The 21,758-nt window shown below is 38.7% G+C and overlaps 1 protein-coding gene across 1 annotated transcript in view; it reads left to right on the top strand.

The window, feature by feature from the left end:
- Positions 1-21,758, top strand: part of macf1b (microtubule actin crosslinking factor 1b) — a 57,821-nt gene that overhangs the window by 25,788 nt on the left and 10,275 nt on the right. Inside the window, exons 18-36 of the mRNA XM_084089581.1 lie at positions 339-440; positions 549-713; positions 791-946; positions 3,137-3,334; positions 3,585-3,713; positions 3,826-3,996; positions 9,623-9,778; positions 9,857-10,063; positions 10,472-10,591; positions 13,237-13,406; positions 13,492-13,651; positions 15,191-15,385; positions 16,673-16,798; positions 17,322-17,465; positions 18,019-18,207; positions 20,106-20,220; positions 20,309-20,475; positions 20,569-20,731; positions 20,829-20,983. Coding sequence (XP_083945707.1) covers positions 339-440; positions 549-713; positions 791-946; positions 3,137-3,334; positions 3,585-3,713; positions 3,826-3,996; positions 9,623-9,778; positions 9,857-10,063; positions 10,472-10,591; positions 13,237-13,406; positions 13,492-13,651; positions 15,191-15,385; positions 16,673-16,798; positions 17,322-17,465; positions 18,019-18,207; positions 20,106-20,220; positions 20,309-20,475; positions 20,569-20,731; positions 20,829-20,983 — 2,988 coding nt within the window. The remainder of the gene's footprint in view (positions 1-338; positions 441-548; positions 714-790; positions 947-3,136; positions 3,335-3,584; positions 3,714-3,825; positions 3,997-9,622; positions 9,779-9,856; positions 10,064-10,471; positions 10,592-13,236; positions 13,407-13,491; positions 13,652-15,190; positions 15,386-16,672; positions 16,799-17,321; positions 17,466-18,018; positions 18,208-20,105; positions 20,221-20,308; positions 20,476-20,568; positions 20,732-20,828; positions 20,984-21,758) is intronic.

Raw genomic sequence — 21,758 nt, 5'->3', positions numbered from 1 at the left:
TATTTCTATCTTGTCTCCTCCATTGGTGGTAGGTCTCTACAGTTGTAGTTTTTCAGTATTCATGCCTCCATGTGGTTATAGTAATGAGTCTCTGACAGACTGGTCAATTTCCTGCCAATTAGATGCTCTTCTGAAAAAGACTAGCAATAGAGAATTTAGATTAAAGTCAGTTTATTTCAGTACATTTTCTTGTTGGTTTTCTTGAATTTTCATGTTGACAGTGAAAGAACCTGACAAAATGTGCATTAAAAAATATTCACATCTATTTTAGGGTGGGTAAAGAAAACTTTACAAAAGGGTTTTAAAAACAGGTTTAAACATAAGACCTTCTTTTGAAGGGACTCTTTGAGTGGCTGAAGTCTGTGGAGTTAAAATCCACTGAGGAGTTCTCAGTGGGATCTGATCTGGGATCAGTTAAAGAGCAGCTATGTGACCTAAAGGTAAGACCAAACAAACAACCTACCTTCAGACACTGAAAATTGTGTGAATGAAATGAATTATCAATTTCATTAGAGCTTTTGTGATGATGTCATCACCTCTCTTGTCAGGAATTTAAGCGGGAGCTCTATCAGAAGAAGATTGAGATAGAGAGTCTAAACCATCGCTTTGTGTGTCGTCTTTCCCCGGGTACTGAGAGGCCTGGGTCCATCTCTCCACTGTGCGACTTCCGTCAGCGGTGGGACAACTTGGAGTCAGTGACTGTTAGCAGACAGGTAAGATCTTAGCTAAGTGAATAAAATTATTGTTTCATCATAGCGATACTTCAACGGAACAATGTGTTTTTGAGCAGCACCAGTTGGAGTGTGCACTGCTGGGCTTGGGTCAGTTCCAGAACACTCTTGATGAGTTGCACTCCTGGCTCTCCCACACGGCTGACCTCCTGCAGGCCTCTCAGCCAATCAGCATTGACCTGCAGACCTGTGAGATAGAGCTAGCCAAACACAAGGTACAAACACAAACTCTAAGTTTCTGCGGCATGTTTTATTGTTGAAGATGTTGAGTCCCCTCTTTTGCAGGGATTTATGCTAATTTCAGAATGAAATAAGAATGTACTGCTTACTGTATGCTGCATAGTATCTACCGCATGGCTACTACTTTAAAAAAAATACTGTGTGAAACAGTATATCATACAGCATAGAGTTAAAATTGTAGAATGAAAATTTTATTTGTATTCACTGCTTAGTCACAGAGCTTGAAAAGGGTATAGCTCAGTTTCACATTATTATGATCATTATTCTGATCATTATTGATCATTATCGTCAAATAGCCAGCACTCATCAATAAGAACTATCAGTGGATGCACACATTAAATAAGCATGATCTGCAAATATGCAAATGTTTAATTTTATTGACACAAACTGCCATACACTATCAAATAATTAAACTTTCAACTTCAAGTTGCTGATAATTCAAGTGTGTGTGCAATCAAGTGAAAACAGCAACAAAATTAAAGTATTTAAAAAAAAGCCTGCGTAAATGTGTGGTGACAATGTGCAACAAATATAATGTACAAAGTACAATAAAAACTAACCAAATATGGGACAAAAATGTGTTTTCAAAATATTTTAAGAACTCTATGCAATTGTTGTAGTTTTCTATCATTTGAAATCTCTAGTACAAGGCAGCCGGGAAAATACATTAGGTTTGCAGTATTTTGGCTAAAGTGGCCCACCACAGTAGCTATGTTTCCATCGAAAGTTGTGAATATAACTTATGCGCAAAATTGGAATATCGCATATAAAATCCAGCGAGTCGAAGAGAACAAAATGGTCACTTCCTGATAAACAACATAACTGGCGATCAATATCACTAAGAAAAATGGAAGTCGATGCAGTATGAGAAGCCACTGTGTATATTAATAATGTTCGTAATATATCACTCCTCACAGCGTGCAGACGAATCACAATAAACGCGGTCATGTTAACTTGCTTTCTGAAGCAGATGTCTGGGAACACAGTTGTGTAAGACAATTCTGAAAGGTAATTATACGAAACACTTGACAACAAATGTTTCTCAGGCATTTCAGAATGACCAGGCCAGCATTTCAGAGGCTGCATATGTGCAGAAAGATCGGTCCGCTGGTTTATCCAGTTACTCCGTCCCATTGCAGAGTCATGTCTTTGATGCGTATTGAGGATTTTTTTCGGGAAATGTGTTTCCATCGTAGTTTATTCACATGTTTTCTTATCGGATAAAAAGCGCATAAGTTGAGTTGAGCGCATACGTTTTATGCGCATTTTAGAATTTATGCGCATCTTGGTGTTTCTTTTATGGGATATCCGAAAATGCACATAAAAATAGTTGGATGGAAACATAGCTCGTGATACACAAATGTAGTTATCTACATTTAAGCATTTCATACAATGAGCTTAATGTCACCATGCAATCAAAATTGACAGTTCTTATTTTTTGTGGAATACTGCAGTATTTTTTTATAAATGATTTTGCTGTGCACATCAATATTTTTTTTAATTCATGTGTCCTCATAAACTTGAATCAAAATAACTCCCCCTCCCTTGTTGCCTACATACACAGGGGTTCTTTTTTTCCTGTGTAGTAGCCTATATTAATTAGTATAATAATTAGCTACTGTTATGTGCAATTTATCAGTAATTAAATAATTAAATCATTGAGTTGTTGACTCCAAAACAGCAGCAATCGGATCAGTTCAATTTGGGAATTAATCGTTCAGAGTGATTTGTGAACTGATTCAATGGCTCAATAGAGTAATTTGTTAATCTAGCTATCTAACAAATCTATCTAATAAAACTATTGCGTCTGGGATCAGGTCCTTTCTTCAGTTTAAAATAACAAAAACAGTGTGTGTGTTTTTTTTTTAAATAAAATAAAATTTTGTAAAAAGTAGTATGCATTGGAGTGAAGTAAATGTTTCCCGGAATAAATGATCTGTTTTGATAATAATTCTAGAAATACTTCAGTTTCATTCTTGAAAAAAAAAGTACAGTAAACAAAGTAGAAATATTAATTATTGTCCCCAGTAATATGTCATTACTATAGTGGCTACTACATGAAAAATACTACATACTTTTTTCTTTGTAGGTAATATGCAGTTCCAAACATACTCATAGTATCAGTCTTTGAATGACTCACTGTAATGGTTGTTGTGTGCATCTAGGTTCTGCGGAATGATGTGATGTCCCATGTGCGCACGGTAGACTCTCTGAACCAGGCTGGCAGAAACCTGATGGAGTCTGGGGCGGGAGACAGTTCACATGTCCTGCAGACTCGCCTGGAACAGCTGAATGAACGCTGGGAATTTGTGCGTTGCGAGACTGAGCGCAGACAGCTAGAGCTGGAAAATAACCTCAGTCAGGTGACCACAAACACCAGCAAATAAACTTATAATAAAATTGGAGAATTATTTAAAACAATGTCTTTAATTTAATCAGTCTCAGTCCCATTGTGCTCATATGTTTACATTTCACTTTTCTCAATTTACATAACCCTTAACTGTATATATACAGTTAAGGGTTATACATATATATTTATACATGCATACATACACACACTTAATGTATAAGTTCAAATTCATGCAGAACTCAACAATTATAACTGGATTTCAGGTTCAAGACGTAACCATGGAGATCCAAGATCTCCTGCAGTGGCTGGAACACACAGACCTGAGGCTGTCGTCCAGTAAGACAGTGTGGGGTATGCCAGACTCTGCCAGCGAAAGACTAAACACTCATTTGGTAACAATGACTTTAATTTTGCTTGCTGAATTTGCAGTCTCAACCCTGCAAACTGTGTTCATAAAACATGATTCTACAATGAAGCCTGACTAGTTTCTTTCTTGTTTTACAGGAGTCGTGTAATGAGATGGATTCTAAAATGCACGCCTACACAAACGTTCGCAACGCCATCCACAGGATGCTAGAGGGTAGTGAGGTGGCCCGGGGCTCCAGCACGGAGCATAGCTTATGCATACTGGAGCAGAAATGGAGCACTGTCTACGCTAAAATGCAAGAAAGAAAGGTGATGACAGTATACTCTGCCTAATTATATACAGTTGTGCTCAAAAGTTTACATACATCTTGCAGAATCTGCAAAATGGTAATTATTTTAACAAAATGAGAGGGATCATACAAAATGCATGTTATTTTTTTATTTAATACTGTCCTGAATAAGATATTTTACAAAAAAGATGTTTACATATAGTCCACAAGACAAAAAAATAGCTGCATTTATAAAAATGACCCATTCAAAAGTTTACATACCCTTGATTCTTAATATTGTGTGTCGTTACCTGGATGATCCACGACTGTTTTTTGTTTTGTGATGGTTGTCCCTCATTTGTCCTGAGCAGTTAAAGGAGCATTTCACCCATGGGAACATTGATCTTTATTGAAAGTGGGTCATATATGTAGTCGAAATGTAAAATAAATTTCGAATTTGGTGCCTTCTTGACCGAAGAAAGACAATTTTATGGCACATTTGTATGAAAGACAACAACTCTCACAATGCACCACATTGCACAGCTCCGCAAGCCACTCCCACTAATCCAGAACAGCGCATATCTGCCTATCAGAGAAATCACTCTTCCGTCTACAAGGCTAGCTACCACCAGAACTTGAAATTCACTTCACACAAAATGTCTAGTTAGTTGGCGAACTCTTTTTTGAATTACTCCTCGTTTGTATTTCTTTCAAAATGGTGAATTATTGCATGGTACTGGGATGTTCAGTCAGAACATGCGGTGCGAAACTAGGATGGTTCACAACACAAACGTCCGTGTCCTCGTCTGATTGAGAGATTTCGTCCAGGAGAAATTGACATTGTTGAAATTCTTTGCAGCAGACAGACTCTATCTCTGTGTCCGTAGTCGCACAGTGAGAGCAAAGGCACCACCAGTCCGCCCCAGCTCGAGCCAGTCCGGGCTCCTCGTCCGCGACAGGCAGGTCTTCTGCCTCGGCTGCAGAATCCGCAGCAGCCGCCTCCTGTTCCTCCATCAGCCTCCGCTGCTCTTCGCTATATTGTGGCTCGTAAAAGTAGACACGAACATCTGATTCGAGCATCAGACTTTCGAAATCCTCCATATCATATTGAGTACCTTCCGCCATTGTCGTAACTTCACATCTGGCTCCATAGCGCCTGTTAGCTTAGCTTCCAAACAAGATGGAGGATATTGCTTTTAGTTTCAGAAAGTGAAGTCCCACCCACTGATCTGTAATAGGTCTGTAGCGTGAGTGGGTCCCACCCCCTGGGAAAGATGAGGAACGAGTGTTTGTACTTTCAACCCCTCTACAAAGATATGGGTCTTCCTGCTTAGAATGACGCAAAATGACGATTTTTGCGTCATTGTAAGCAGGAACAGCAACAATGAAATCCTTATTTCTCCCGTCTCAGGGGAAAATTAGGGAATAATGCACGACCATTCAAAAATATGACTGGGTTTCTAACGATACAAGGCTTGATGCAAATGGGTGAAGTGTCCCTTTAAACTGCCCAATCTTCTTCAGAGAAATCCTCCAGGTCCCAAAAATGATGTTACGTCAGAACTGAACTGAAGAATTGGGATCTCGCAGAGAGATCACGACAGCCTGTGCTTCCGGGAGAGTGGAGACTCCATCCGCAGGTGATCCAGCTGATCTAGAGGCTGGCCCCGGGGCCTACGCATGTATACGTTTCACCCAGTACGCCTACTTGCACAGACACTGTGCAAAGTCAAGGAGAACGAGGAGCTATTGGCCCAACCAGACCTGGTTCCCAGAACTCATGCACCTTGCGACAGCCCCTTCCTGGCACATTCCTCTGAGGAAGGACCTTCTCAGAGACGGGGCACCATATGGCACCCGCGTCCAGACCTCTGGAATCCCCACCCACGTCTGGTCTCTAAACGGGATGCAGAGGACTTAGGTGATCTAACTCAGGCAGTGGTAGACACTATCACTTCGGCGAGAGCCCCCTCTACGAGGTGTGCTTATGCTTTGAAGTGGAACCTGTTCGTTGAGTGGTGTTCTCCTCACCAGGAAGACCCCCGGAGATGCCCGATCAGAGCTGTGCTTTCATTCCTGCTGGAAGGGTTGGAGCGAAGGCTGTCTCCCTCCACCCTGAAAGTATATGTTGGCACTATTTCCGCACATTACGATGCAGTAGATGGTAAATCCGTGGGGAAGCACGACCTGATCATCAGATTCCTGAGAGGTGCGAGAAGGCTAAATCCTCCTCGCCCTCACCCTGTACCCTCTTGGGATCTCTCATTGGTGCTAACAGCATTACAGAGAACCCCCTTTGAACCATTGCAGTCAACTGAGCTGAAAATTCTGTCATTGAAGATGGTGCTCCTGACCGCGCTGGCTTCCATCAAGAGGGTAGGGGACCTGCAAGTATTTTCGGTCAACGAATTGTGCCTGGAATTTGGGCTAACTCTCACGTTATCCCGGATACGTGCCCAAGGTTCCTATCACTCCTTTTAGGGACCAGGTGGTGAACCTGCAAGCGCTGCCCCTGGAGGAGGAAGACCCAGCCCTTTCTTTGCTCTGTGCCGTCTTCGCTTTGCGTCTGTACGCAGACAGAATGCAGAGCTTCAAGACCTCATACCAGCTCTTTGTCTGTTAAGGAGTCCAGCAGAAGGGAAAGGCTGTCTCTAAGCAGAGGTTGGCTCACTGGATAGTGGATGCCATCGTCTTGGCGTACCAGACCAAAGGCGAGCTGTGCCCCCTTGGGTTGAGAGTTCACTCTACCAGAAGTGTTGCTTTCTCCTGGGTGCTGGCACACGGCACCTAGCTGGCAGATATATGTAGAGCTGCGGGCTGGGCAATACCCAACATGTTTTCCAGATTTTATAATCTTCGTGTTTCAAGTAGCCAGTAACACTGGGGACCCATTCCCCTCCTAAGGACCGGATACGTGCGCTTATCTTGCTCCTCAGGTGAGTTCCCCAGCTGGCGAACCCTGATGGACTTCCTCCACCACCCTCGGCAGTCAGACGTGGCGGATACGTCCGCCTCCAGGCCTAACGTTCGTAAGTACGCCCAGTGGTTGACACCTGTGCTAGGCTAGTTGCCCATATGTTGTGATCCCTACGGTAATCCCATATGTGTATTCTTCCACGGTACGGCTTCCCCTGCAGGTGAGCCTGTGTCTTTGCCTCTGCCGGTGTTGACTCCCCACTAAATACCTCAGAGACCTTCCATATCTTGCACTGTCTAATGGCCAGTCCATATGTGTAATCTTTACATGATACCTCCCTACGAGCAGAATGTGGCCTCCGTAGCATCCCTTTCCGCTTGGAAAGGGTACACTTTCCCAGTGTTATCCAATAGTCTTACTGTATGGGTCAAGCGGAACAGCAGTAATCAACCATCTCTGCATAATCCCTGTCCCATCTGCCACTCCAGTAGGTGTGGGGGGATCAGGTGGCTGGACACGGAGCGTTGGAAGAGGCAGCAATAGTGGTGCTTTGGTAGGGATCCTGACGTAACGTTGAACGTGACTAAATGAAAGGGAATGTCTTGGTTACGTATGTAACCCTCGTTTCCTGAAGGAGGGAATGGAGGCTTTACGTTTCTTCGCCTTAATTGCTGTACCAACGCTGATTGGCCGGGTCACCGGCTCGGCTCCTCAGCGAAAACCTAAATGCGGGACGGGGCGGAGCGCGCAATGCAAATCTCGGCACACCAATGTGCATTGGCTCGTTTAATTTACACTCGAAGGTGTTTGGGCTCTCAGGCAAGATCCCAATTCATCAGTTCAGTTCTGACATAACGTCTCCGTTCCTTCCTTTAGGAAACGAGGGCTTCATATGATATTGAGACATTTTCATTTTCTAGCATCTTTTGCATATTTGAACCCTTTCCAGCAGTAACGGTTGTAACGAGTTACAGTTTAAAATATATATTTATAATTAATTTTAAACGGATTATAATTAATTATAAATATTTTAATTATTTTTTAGAATTGACTGTGGCAGAATTAATAGTACAAATATTTAATCAGCTTATCCAGTGAACAGAAAGCATAATCAATTATTAATTCTAGCAAATATATTATCTTCCAGGCCAAGAAAGAATAACCATTTCCAACTAAAGTAAATAAAGTTCTAGCATGGTAATAGCATAGGTATCGCTAGATCAAGATGTTTAAATGACTTCGATATGTGGCATACACAGAGACAATAAAGCGTCGATATAATGGTTTAATAAACAAAACTAGGGTAGGCTACACACACAACTAAACTAAGCAAAGATTGTATACAAAATCAAGAAAGTAAAGAAAAGTGAAGAAAGAGAGAGAGAGAAGAAAAGAGAATGGCAAGATTACAATCAGTTAACCACAACCTACGAGAAACATCAGAGAATCAGGGTCACCTTGAAGGGGCACAATAACTTAGAAACGCATCTAAAGGCTGCGAACAGGTACTTGCATTGACTGAACAAGTCCAGATGCAGGAGATTCTTGAGATTCTTGATGATTTTGTCAGGAGTGCGCTGAAGCGTTCGTTTGGGTTCTTGGGGTGGTCCGCGTTGAATCCAAAGAAGTTAACTTGACGATGAAGTTGCCGGAAGAAGACAGGAGAATGTTGTCTCAAAGAGATTGAGCAAAGATCTGACCTAATCAGATACTCTTAAAGGTCCTATCAGTTCACACCCATTTGTTGAGGTGACCAATCTACAGTAAGATGACCTGGAGAAAGTCTTATTTCCATCTTATCTCCATTTGCATGTTCATGCTGGCATGGAGAATTTGTGCAGTCTTTACACAAAAGTATGGTACAAATATTTATGATGCAATTTATCAAAACTTGTTGTACACCATTGATTATAAAATCAAAAGGGGATTATTTTGATACTAAGAAAGGGGATTTGAAGACATTAAAGCAGTGATACATCATTTTTGGATATCAACATTGGAAGTTACTCTAACATAACTAAAAGAATCATAACTAGGCCATGCATAAAACACAGGAGAAATACTATAAACATTTGGGAAAAGTTTGTGGGTAAGAATGGAGTAAATGTCCTTTGTGTATTGGAGTTGGTCTTTAACCAAATGGCTAGTGTCTCCTGTGCTGTCTTTGAGGCTTGTAGACACAGTCTCTTGCTGAGATCGTTCAGTGGAGGCGAGGTGATAACAGCCTTTGAAGAGAACTGGTTTTAGGGCCGATGACAACAGGGGAGAGGGGGAAGGTTTTCTGATGTCTAGGTCATTTTGATTAAGGCCATTCGTTACACGGTATAATTTTGGGATCCATCTTTTCACACTGAGGACAATTGAGGGACTCAAATACAACTATTAAAAAAGGTTCAAACATTCACTGATGCTCCAGAAGGAAACACGATGCATTAAGAGCCGGGAGTTGAAAACTTTTTGAATTTGAAGATCAAGGTAATTTGTACTAAATTTGTCTTCTAGGAAACATGTATAGTATATTCTGTTGCTTCCGAAGGGCAGTACTTAATGTTTTTTTTTATATATATATATATTTAAACAAAATAAATGTGGACATCTTCATCCTGTTCAAAAGTTTCCCCCCCGGCTCTTAATGTCATTTTGATGTGTTTTTTTTTTATTTTATTAAATATGTCAATAGTTTTTATTAATTTTTATTTCCGTATTTTCACATTTTATTTTAAAAAACATTTTTTTATTCTTTTTTTAGGCAAAGTTAACAGAGGGACTTGGTCTTGCAAAGGAGTTTAACAGTAATGTCCAAGACCTGCTGACCAAAATGGCCAAGTGTGAGGAGACCATAAACACTCTACCTGCGCCCAGCTTCATCCTGGACACCATCTCCTCACAGCTTCAGGAGCACAGGGTATGTGCATCTGCACATGGATTTGTGTATGTATGTGGTAGTGTACGTGTTTGTGTGATTTTGTCATCTTGTGTGTAGATGCTGATAGGTGAGGTGCAGTCTTATGGAGAGAGGAAGACGAGCGTGGAGAATGCTGCCACACGTCTGTCTGAGCTCAGCAGGAAGGAAGACTGTGATGTTGTGCAGAACCTGATCATGACCGTTAAGGACAGATTCAAGAAACTCCTCCAACACACTACAGAGAGGGGAAAAACGCTTGAGGACGTCAAAAGACATGCTAAACAGGTATTCACTTCCAACGCTATCTCACGACCAATTCGTACAAATTCGTACGAGTGATTAAAAAGGTTGCTAATTCATACAACCTCAATCGTACAAATTCGTAAGATTTGTCTAAACTTACGTAATGGGTAGGTTTAGGACGGAGTCAGGGGTAGGTCATTTGTATGAATTCATACGAATTGGGCAACTCGTAAAATGTACGATTTAGCAAAAATTGTGCGAATTCGTACGAGTGAGGTCATATGAATTCGTACGAATTAGCCACCTCGTAAAATTCGTACGAATTGAGAACGTGAGATCGGGTTGTCACTTCTCATATGAACTTCGACACAGACAGAAAGAGTTAGTTCAAAGTATCCAGGAAATCATTTGGCAAGTACTACTAAGCTTTTGTGCTTTCCACTTCCACAGTTCAATGAATCATGGCACTTACTGGTGGACTGGATGACGGAGGTTGAACAGACACTGGATACACACAAAGAGATTGCTGTGTCACAGGAAGAGATCAAACAACAGCTTACTGAACAAAAGGTACTTCACATTTCAGGTTTTAAGGTTGAGACACTCACACACAGATATATAACGCATATTTTAAAAACTTTTTTAAGACATTTCTGTCGTAAGAACAGCTATTCAGCTGATGGATGCTGTGCTGTGTTTGGTTGTGTTGTAAACTTCTTCAGTTGCAGCGCTTGGAGCTCTCTCGGCCACCGTATGTATAATTTCCAGGAAATTTTCTTTTTATAAAGCAAAAATATTTAATGAACCAAAAAATTTGGAAGGAAATCTTCACATTTAATTAAAAATATGAATATTTCTAGCAAATCCCCCCAAAAATGCATTGTTAAAAATGTATCATTCTTTTGTGGTGGGGCCAGTGAAAATGTTAATAATAGCAAGCAAAAATTGGGGTTAAACTTTATTTCAATAGTCCACTTTAGACTAACTATAAGGGTGTATTCACACCAGGAAAGTCCGATAGTTCACTTGCTTTGGTCCGGACCAAATACAATGTTGATTTTTTTTGTTTGGTACGGTTTGCTTTCACACTGCTCTTTTTGCAAGTGAACCAAAATTTGTAAACAAAACCACAGGTGTGCTAAGGTCGTCTATTCATTGGACAGGAATTCTCAAGCAGGGAAAGCAGGAAGTGCAAAAACAGGCTCAGCATGGAGATATTTCGTAATGCAATATTTGTTCTTTTACTGATTTGGTGTTATTCTCTACAAACGCAATATGAAGAAACTAATGAGCATCATATGATACAATGTCATCTATACGATGTTGTAATTAGGATTTTGCGAAAACGAAGATGTGCTGCAAGACGGTTCTGGCGGAGAGAGCATGCTCTTAACTGATAAAGTTCAAACATTATTAAAAACAAGTGAACAGTCAGTAATAAAATAAGAACAAATACACAAATTACAAGCAGAGATAAACACTAAATAACAAAGTTACAAAGTCTAACAGTAGTATTCAGGTAGGCTACAGAAATGATTAAGCCTAAATGTAAAATAACACTATTTGTTCACTGAAGAATTTAAATATAGTTTTATCTTTCTTAAAGTTGTATTTTGTTATTTTATTAATATTAAAAATGACACAGACAACAGTAGGAATATTGGGTGTCTGCTGTCACTTTAAGACCGAATGCATGGACCGAAAAAAATTACAAACATCAACTATGACATATTACCGAGAAAATACTTGCCGAGACGGTTAGACGAGTTTTTAACATAATTTTGTGTGCATGTGTGTCCATTCTAGGGCAAGGAAACGCAAAAGAGGAATCAATTCGATATTCAAGCGCTGTCTGAAACGCGCATCTCTCCCCCCCCCTCTCTCTCTCTCTCTCTCTCTCTCTGCATGCGCGCGCGCACTTTGGGTAACGCGCGAGTCCCGATTTTCACCTCTTTTGCTTTTAAAATTGTTTGAACACGTCCAAATGATAAAGTTTCACTCTATGATGGTTAAATTTAGTAGTTAATCCGTGAATCACATGCGTGCCGAACCGTGTGGCAGCTGGTCCGGACGGATCACAGATGAATGCCATGTTCCATGTTCAATGTAGCCATGTTCACACCTTAAACGAACCGTACCAGAGTTCGTTTGGAACCGTACCGAGACCACCTCTTCAGCTGGGTCTCGGTTCGGTTGTTTGGTCCGCACCCGAGTGCGATTGCTGTATTCACACCTGCCCAAAAGATCCGCACCAAGGGGGGAAACGAACTTGAGTTCGATTCAATCGAACCAAACAAGTCAGGTGTGAATACACCCTAAGTAACTTTGCAACTGCATGTTGGCTAACTCTCATTAGAGTATTGGTAGACTCAAGACTGTTAGGTTCGGGGAGCATCAAAATAAAGTGTTGGCAGATATTCAGCAGACAGTCTACTAATACTGATAGTTGACATAGTTGCAAACTTACTTATTGTCAGTGGGGAAAGTTACTTTTAAAAGTAATGCGTTACAATATTGTGTTACTCAAAGTAACTGTGTTAGTTATTTTTGGAATAACTATTTATGGAAAATGTGTTACATTACTTTTGTATTACCTTTTTTTTTTTTTTTTTTTTTACCTGGGCTGGGCTTGCTAGTTTGTTTTTTAATAACAAAAAAGGCTAGATTTTGTGCTAATATAAAGGCCCTTTCACACCAAAAGTGAAATGGATAAGCAACAGGGTTAAGAAAAGGCAAATTCTCTCTCTCTCACACACACACATACACACACACACACACACAAAGAGAAACAAATGTGATGTAAGTCATTTTTTATTAGTATGGTTTAATTGGATCATCAAAGGTCAGCAGCAAAGACATGTTTAATAGACAGGGCTTAGATTGAGCCAGGATTAGGCCTTAGTTCAATTAGCTAGCTTTAAGTAGCTTTTATAAACATGCCTTTAAAAAACACTGCTTATAGGAGAACGTGGATTATCAAAATAAAACGTTACCAAAATTGGAACTACTGACACGACAGAAAAAAATATCCTCAAAAATTACTTTTACATCATTTTACATTTGGTGCCCCATAAAATGTGATGTAAAAAAAATAAATGGACAGGAAAGTAAATAATCTATAGTATAATATATATAAACCACACTGGAAATTTCACCCCAAAAGAAATAAATTCTTCACAATGGCTCATTTATGGAGTGCATTTGTATATCTTCAGGAGTTCCAGAAAGTTCTCCGCTCGAAGCGGCCCATGTATGAGGCTTGTCTGAAGAGTGGCCGCTCACTCCAGGAGAAAGCGCAGGGCCCAGAAGACACACAGCACCTGGAGAACATGGTGTCCGAGCTCAGAGATTCATGGGACACCATCAGCGGGAAGTCCAGTGAGAGGTGAGTCTGATGTGAGCTGTACCATCTGATCGGTAGTGATTTGAGTATATTCTCTGAGCTCTAAGTTGTGCTTTTTCCCCCGAAGGCAACACAAGCTGGAAGAGGCTCTGCTGTTTTCCGGGAGATTCACTGACGCTCTCCAGGCTCTTAATGACTGGCTGTACAGGGCAGAGCCACAGCTGGCTGAAGATGTGCCTGTCTGTGGTGAAAAAGACCTGGTCAACAATCTGATTGACAAGCACAAGGTACATATCTCTGCATATATTACACTGTAAAACCAATAAGTTGGCAAACCCCCAAAATGTAATCATTTACATCAACATTTTTAAGTTTAAGTAAGCAGAACTGGCAGATTTTTTCGCTTTGTCTGTCATTCTCACTACTTTGAGTAAAGATTAAGCATGGAGCAAGATTTGTTTTACCAACCTTTATGTTACAGTCATTCATGCTAGAGCTCGGCTAATGTATGCACTGTTATTGATACAGTTTCCACGTGTTCACCGGAATAAATTTGAAAAATACTTGGTAAATAAATAAGTATAAGTAAAATAATCAGTTTGTTGATGGACATGCACTTGTTAATGCTAATGGTGAGGAATTACAGTTGCAACATCTCATAATGTACCTCAAACTGAGTAGTGTATCACTGAAACGTCCTGCTAAAGGTTCGGGTTGAATGAATAGTTCTTCCAATGTTTCATCATCGGACTCGCGCTCGGATTGATATGGTAAAATCGACGTCATCGTTTGTTACTGTGTTTAGTTTACGGTGTAGGAAGCCTCAGGACAAGCAGAGCTGATGTTCTTATGGCAATGGGCATGTAGACCAATCACAGAGTAGCTCGCGGAAAGGAGGGATTTAGAGAGATTGATTCATCTGACGAGTCGTTTGAGAATCATTGAAAATGTGGTGATGTGCAAATGTATATTATGAGAAAATTATACAGTTTTTTGACCTTTGATGCATGTAAACCTGTTGTAGGAGACTCCAAAACAACATTAGGAAACTTTAAAATAGCATAATAGGGGCACTTTAATGCTTAGCTAATGATTAATAGCGTGCAGTCATTATAAAGTGTTATACCCATTCATTTTGCACAAAACAACATTAAATAACACTTCATTTTAGCATTTACACTTCCTTTTGAGTGTCATGGCAAAGCATGCTGAGAAATAGAAATTCCAGCCCATGTTTCAGTTAATTTTAAGTTTGTCTAACTCAAAACAATGAAACAATTCAGGTTACATAAAAAAATGTGTCATTTTGTGAACTCAAAAGAAAAAAAAGTTCTAAATACTCATAAAAGTTAATTTGATTGAAATAATTTGTTAATTTAAGTTTACCTTACTCAAACCAGTTCATTATTTTGAGGGTTAGGGTTTAAATTGCATACACTCTTAGAAGAAAAGTTTCTATATAGAACCTTAAAGGGTTCTGTGAGGCACTTCATATAGAATCTTTTAAGGGTTCCCATCATGGGATCATATATGGATTTAGTTTTAATTCATTAATTTTATTTTAATTCATAAATGTTATGAATCAGCTTGTAAACATACTTTATAATTAGAAAAAAAAATTGAAATAACCCATTTAACATGAAAGTGTCATGCAATCATTTAAGACGATTGTCTTTATATAGAAGCTTTTTGACATAAAGGATTCTTTCAAACTGAGTCAAGAACCCTGTGGTTCTAAATAGAACCCCACTAAACGTTTGCTTCTAAGAGTGTAGACTTTAGGTCTAAGCTGCTAGGTGACCCGTACACCTTCTCTGTGACTGCAGGTGTTCCAGCGTGAGCTCGGGAAGCGTGCCAGCTGTATCCGGACCCTGAAGCGTTCGGTCAGGGATCTGACACGGAGCAGCATGGCTGATGCCCACTGGTTGCAGGAGCAGATGGAGGAGCTGGAGGGCCGCTGGGAGGCCGTGTGCCAGCTCTCGGTGTCCAGACAGGCTCGATTAGAGGCGGCCCTTCAGCAGGTACCGTCACACTCCACTGCGTTGTATGATAATCGTGGAACCTTCGATCACAGAAGTTATATTTACACTGTGCATTTGGCTGATACTTTTATTCAAAGCACTTAAATAACATTCAAGGTACTGTAGTGTTGTCATTAACAAAAAAAGAAAAGAAAACCTGAAATAAAATAAACGCTGACAGAAATAAAATAGATAAAAAACGTAAACTTAAACAAAATAAGTTAAGTTGAATTTCTAAAAAAAATTATATAAAAATGGTTACACTTTGCTTCAGTGGTCCACTTTAGACATTCTACTAACAATAAGAAACTTTTTAACTATATGTCAACTAACTCTCATTAGAGTATTAGTTGACTGTTAGGTTAGAGTTCGGGTTAGTAGAATAACTTGACGTTGTGGCAAAGTTACTTATAGGCAGTTGTGAGTCTGTTGGGAGCATTAATATAGTATTAGCAGATATTAATAGACAGTCTACTAATACTCTAATCAGAGTTAGTTGACATGGATTTGCAAAGTAACTTATAATTATTATGTCTAAAGTGGACCATCGAAATAAAGTTACCATAAAAATGAATAAAAACTAAATAGGCATTTTTAAAACAAACTAATAAAATTGACAAAAACATGCAAAGAATTACTAAGACTTTATAATATTAATTAAAAAGTATAGTCTTTTTTCCCTTGAATGCGATGAATGTTTCCAAACTGTTGTTATTTGTTAGGTACATTATCATTTACAGGTTTTTTTTATATATCTCTTAATGTCTTTAATGTCTCTTATGCTCACCAAGATGTATTTGATCAAAAACACAGTACAAACAGTAATATTGTGAAATATTATTACAATTAAAATAACTGTTTTCTATTTGAATATTTTAAAATGTAATTTATTCCTGTGATCAAAGCTGAATTTTCAGCATCATTACTCCAGTCTTCAGTGTCACATGATCCTTCAGAAATCATTCTAATATGCTGATTTGCTGCTCAAGAAACATTTTTTATTATTATCAATGTTGAAAACCGTTGTGCTGCTTCAGATTTTTGTGGAAACTGTGATGTTTTATTTTTCAGGATTATTTGATGAATGGAAAGTTCAAAAGAACAGCATTTATTTGAAATAGAAATCTTTTGTAACATTAGGCTACAATTGTCTACTGTCACTTTTGATCAGTTTAATGCATCCTTGCTGAAAAAAAGCAATTTCTTTCAACTTTTGAACAGTAGCGTACAATCAGGCATATTGATAATCCCAACATTTTGCACACTTTGTACCTCTGTCGTTCTCAGGCGGAAGAGTTTGATGTGATGGTTCATTCGTTCCTGGATCATCTTTCAGATGTTGAGAGGGTTCTGAAGTACGGAGTGCTGCCTGAGGAAGAGGAGGCTCTTCTGGCATTTCGTACATGTCATCGGGTATGGTGGACATGGACCCACTTATTACTCCAGAAATTTATACAGAGTGTCTATAGCCCGCCTTGTTGGCAGAGGCTCTTTAAACTAACTCCATCCACCATTGATGAAATTACAAAAAATTACAAGAAACAAAAGAAATCCTGCTGATAACAGGAGCAGTGGCATGGAGAGTAAGGTGGGTGGTGTTTGTCTTTTGATGCGATCAACCCGAGTTCGAATCCGCCTTTTTCCGAACTCATTCTTCACCCTTTTCATTTCACATCAGCTTAGACAGGCGTTTATTTTCAATAAAAATTAAGAAAATATTTGAAAAGTGGAAATAAAGTGCCTTACGGGTATTTAATAGTGGGAATAAAGTGTTTATTGGATAAGGATGACCTAATAAGGCAGCATGCATTTATGATTTTAATAAATATAACCGTATACACTGAATACATTTAGTATCTGCCACTCTAACAACTATTTACACTATATACGCTGCCAATGTTATCATGAGTTGCATGATTGTGTCTGTGATCTGCAGGAGTCAATGAGTTCCTTGAACGATCAGCAGATGGAGCTAGAGAACATTCGCAAACTGGGTGAAGAGATTCTGTCCTCCTGTCACCCTGACTCTGTCATCACCATCAAGTCATGGATCAGTATCACAAAGACTCGCTATGAGGAGGTGAGTCAAGTTAGAGGATAAGCAGGCCTACTAGATATTAACAGTTGCAATCTGTTGACAGTTGTGCAACAGAAAATCTAATCTAAAGATCTAAAGATCAATGGACTTTTACCAATAACATGCAGTGTAAACCTTCAAGGCAGGCCTACCATGAGCTCTGAGGTTGCTGCTAAGTGATGAAATATGGTTCTGTAAAAGTGATTTCAAATTAGGTTTTGAAAAATCACATAATTGCTGAACTCCTGCTAAATAATTACACTAATTATAACCCTGAAGCGAGCTCCACCAATCAGAGTCTTTGTCACCCTGTAAGTAGAATGATATGTTGTAAATTATATAATCAAGTCAGTTTCCTACTTACTGGTGGTGGTACTATAAAACTATAGACAGCGAGATTATAAGAAATATATTGGACTTTTCTGAGAGTGCAGGCTTAGAATTTTGAATGTGCATGAAGAACTTTTGGCGGTCACTGTTGTGTTGTTTGTTTTTGACTGTTCTCAGTGTAGAAGTATAAGCGTGTTATATGTACACGTGTGATTTCATGCATCAGGTCCAGATGTGGGCGAAGCAGCAGGCCGAGAGGATCCAGACCACACTGACTGCTCTAGAGGCAGAGAGAGAGGAGGTACAGCGGTTACTGGACTGGATCTCTTCCACTGAAGAGTCTCTCAGTCTAAAGGAGCAGGAGCCATTGCCTGAAGACTTAGAGATCACCGCAGAGCTCATCACTCAGCATGCGGTACTAATACCCAATAATAACCTATTCATATTAAACACCCAAAAATGACAATGCTGTCCACATTATCTCACCCTCAAGTCAGTACAAACACATATGACTTCTTTCTTCTGTTGAGAAATAATTTTCTTTTATGTTCCACTGAAGAAATAAGGTCATACAGTTTGGAAGAACATGAGGGTGAGTAAATGATGACAGCATTTTCTTTTTTTGGGTGAACTAACCCTTTTAGAAAAGCAGATACATATTGTACATGCAGTAGTGGCCAAAAGTGTTGCTCAGAGGGAATATTGTTTTATTTTTTTTATTATTTTACTACAAGTCTGATGGAACCATCGAAATGTGTGGAAAATATTTAAAAATATATTAGAATTTTTAAAAATTTAAATATGAGGGAAGAACAAAACACTGAACTTGGTTCATTTTAAATTATAATTTTTTTTATTATAATTTTTTTTATTTTTTTATTTGGCAAGAAAAACAAAAAGCTCTCAAAAAAGCGTACATTGACTACAACTGTAAAAGTTGGTGGCTGTATTAAAGCACCCGAAGACAAAATAGCAAAACAAACAGACTTTGATAAAGATTCTTAGAACACTGTGTTTCCCGTCTTCGGGAAAACTGCCCGGAAAAACACCAAGAGGCTGGTGTCATAGATCCAAATACCTCTGTGTGTGGACCTCCAGGGACAGATCCCCCTGGGAGAGGAGGAGAATCTTCACTGCTGCTAGATCCATGTTTAGTTCAGTTCTTCTGTCAGCATTGGTTGCAGAAGAGATAAAACAGGATCTAAGTGCAGCAGTCTTTATTTAGAAGTAAACTCAAATCTTCACAAAACAGAATCTCGGGAACAGGAACAAGATCAGGAACAGAACAACCAACTTAACACATGTACACACTGACAAGACCCGACAAACACTCACAAACTGAACGGAAGTTAAATAGGGGTGATAACGAGACACACGCCTGAACATAATGATAAAATCAAATGAATAACCATGCCAACTGACAAGGAGCGGGAAAACACAAACAAATCCATGCGGTGTGACACTACCAATTTTTTTATAATTTTTTTTATAATATTTGAATAAAGGATAAAGGTCCATTTTCCTAGTCCAGACATCCCTTTTGGACACTACTGTATGTCTTTACTACAATCATTACTGACCTAAGGAAAAAGTGCATTTTAATACACTTTTTATAAAATTTCACACCTGTGCATATACTTTAATAACCTTTATAAAATTAGGCAAAATCAAAGTCAGGTCCTCTTTCCATATTTCACCTTCTTTGAGCTTTAATTCACCTTTAATGATTAGATTTATGGTTGTTTATATAATCTTAGATAACTGTGCTTATGATCAAAAATGAATGAATTATATATTACCGGTATTATATGATGTTAACTTTTGATCTAAGCTTTTATTTTTTTAAATCCTGTTTTGTCTTGTCTTAGAAAAATCAAAAACAATTACTTGCTTTTAGTCTTAAAAATGTGTTAAAGTTAAGTAAAACTAAAACAATAAATAACACATTTGTTGTTACCTGAATTAAAATAATATAATAAAATAATAATAAAAAACTAATTTTGTTTATTATATTAACTTGATGTACTAAAATAACTTAAAAAAACTATATAGACATATTTGAAAATAATAATAATAAAAATGACAAAAAATGTAAGGAAGATTTTTAATAAAAAGGGGGAAAATAAAAACTAATTCAAACTATTAGTAAAAACTACAATAGTATCTCAATGACACTAAAATAAAACTGACGTACAACAATTAAAAAAGTTCTAAAAATCTAAAAAGTTCAAATCAAAACAAGATCATGATGACATCACAGCATTTAATCATCATTTAAATGAGGTTTAAATTCAGAAAATGATGCTTTTGCAGGATTTTATGGATGAGATTAAAGGGAAGATACCAGAAGTTGAAAATGCCACGAAATCCTGTAAACACAAGCTGGTTCCCAAGCAGCAAGTTTCCCCCAGTCGCAAGGCACCAACAAGTGAGTAGAGAATCAGTGCGATTCATTACTGTGATTATTGTGTGTATGCATTCAACTGTAATCTCTGTGGATTGCATTGCATGAATAGAGAGAAGAGGCATGGCAAAGCCTCCGCTATCAGTGCCTCTACCACTGGATAAACTGGACCCTCAAACCCCCTTGATGTGTCAGCTGGTGAGTCATTGGCAGAAGCTCTGGCTCCTGGCACACGGCAGGCAGAGCAGACTAGAGGAACATCTACAGAGGCTAAAAGAGGTGATCATGACTGTGCTGTAGCTTTGATAAAAGAACATGTTTGTGTTTGAATCTATACGGCTGGTCTAAGAACCTTCTCTTTGGCACATGCAGTTGGAGGAGTTTGCTAATTTTGACTTCAACATCTGGCGGAAAAGATACATGCAGTGGATAAGTCACCTCAAATCCCGGATTTTGGATGTTTTTCGTAGCATTGATCGAGATCAGGATGGCCGAATAACTCACAAGGAGTTAATCGACAATGTTCTGGCCTCTAGTAAGCGCAGTTTTAACACTCTTGGTTGCTAATTTTTTTGCATCAAAGTGTTTGATATGCATGTAACTTCACAATATTTGCCTTTGCATATGGACAGAATTTCCCACCAACTCCCTGGAAATGACGGCTGTTGCTAACATATTTGATGTAAACGGTGATGGATTCATTGACTACTATGAATTTGTGAGTGCCCTCCACCCAAGCCGAGACCCTTACAGAAAAGCAATAGATGTAGACCAAATCAATGAGGAGGTATGTGTAGTTCTGTTTCATCATATACACACTGCAAAATCTTGGAATTTTTGTTTTTGATATCTAAAATTTCTTAAATCAAGATGCATTTACTTGAGAAGGAAAATTGCTTAAGATATAAGTCTTATAAAGTCTGATAAAAATCAGTTTATGCTTAAAAAAAGAAGAAAATATCTGTCAGTGGGATTAGTTTTTTTCCCAATTGAATTAAAGGTTTAGTTTACCCAAAAAGGTAAAAAATATATATATATCACTTACCCTTATGTCATTCCAACCCAATAAGACTTTCATTCATCTTCGAAACACAAATGAAGATCTTTTAAATTAAATCTGAGAGATTTCTGTCCCTCCATTGACAGCTACACAACTACCACTTTGACACTTCAAAAAGTTCATAAAGACATCGTAAAAATAATCCATATGAATTGAGCGCTTTAGAAGAGACTTGCTCGCTTTATATGATGAACAGGTTTAATTTAGGCTTTTATTCACATATAAACATTGATCAGAGAACATAAACAGAAGCTCAACCGAACCTGCTAGACGCGGAAGCTCAAGCGTGCTGTGTAACGCACGAAAGTGAACCTGGTGCTGCGTAACAAACAAGGATGAACCTCATTGGTTCTCGCACGTCAAGCGAACATGCGCAAGCTTCCGTTTACCAGATCTGATGTGTGCGTGGATGAACGTTTATATGTGGTAAAAAATAATAAATTCAGTCTGTTCATCATATAAAGTGATCGAGTCTCTTCAGACTCTTTTTGACTAAACCGCT

This window comes from Abramis brama, assembly GCF_963993115.1.
Source record: "Abramis brama genome assembly, chromosome: 17".
In the NCBI taxonomy this organism is placed as follows: domain Eukaryota; kingdom Metazoa; phylum Chordata; class Actinopteri; order Cypriniformes; family Leuciscidae; genus Abramis; species Abramis brama.
This window is presented reverse-complemented; position numbering and strand designations above follow the sequence as displayed.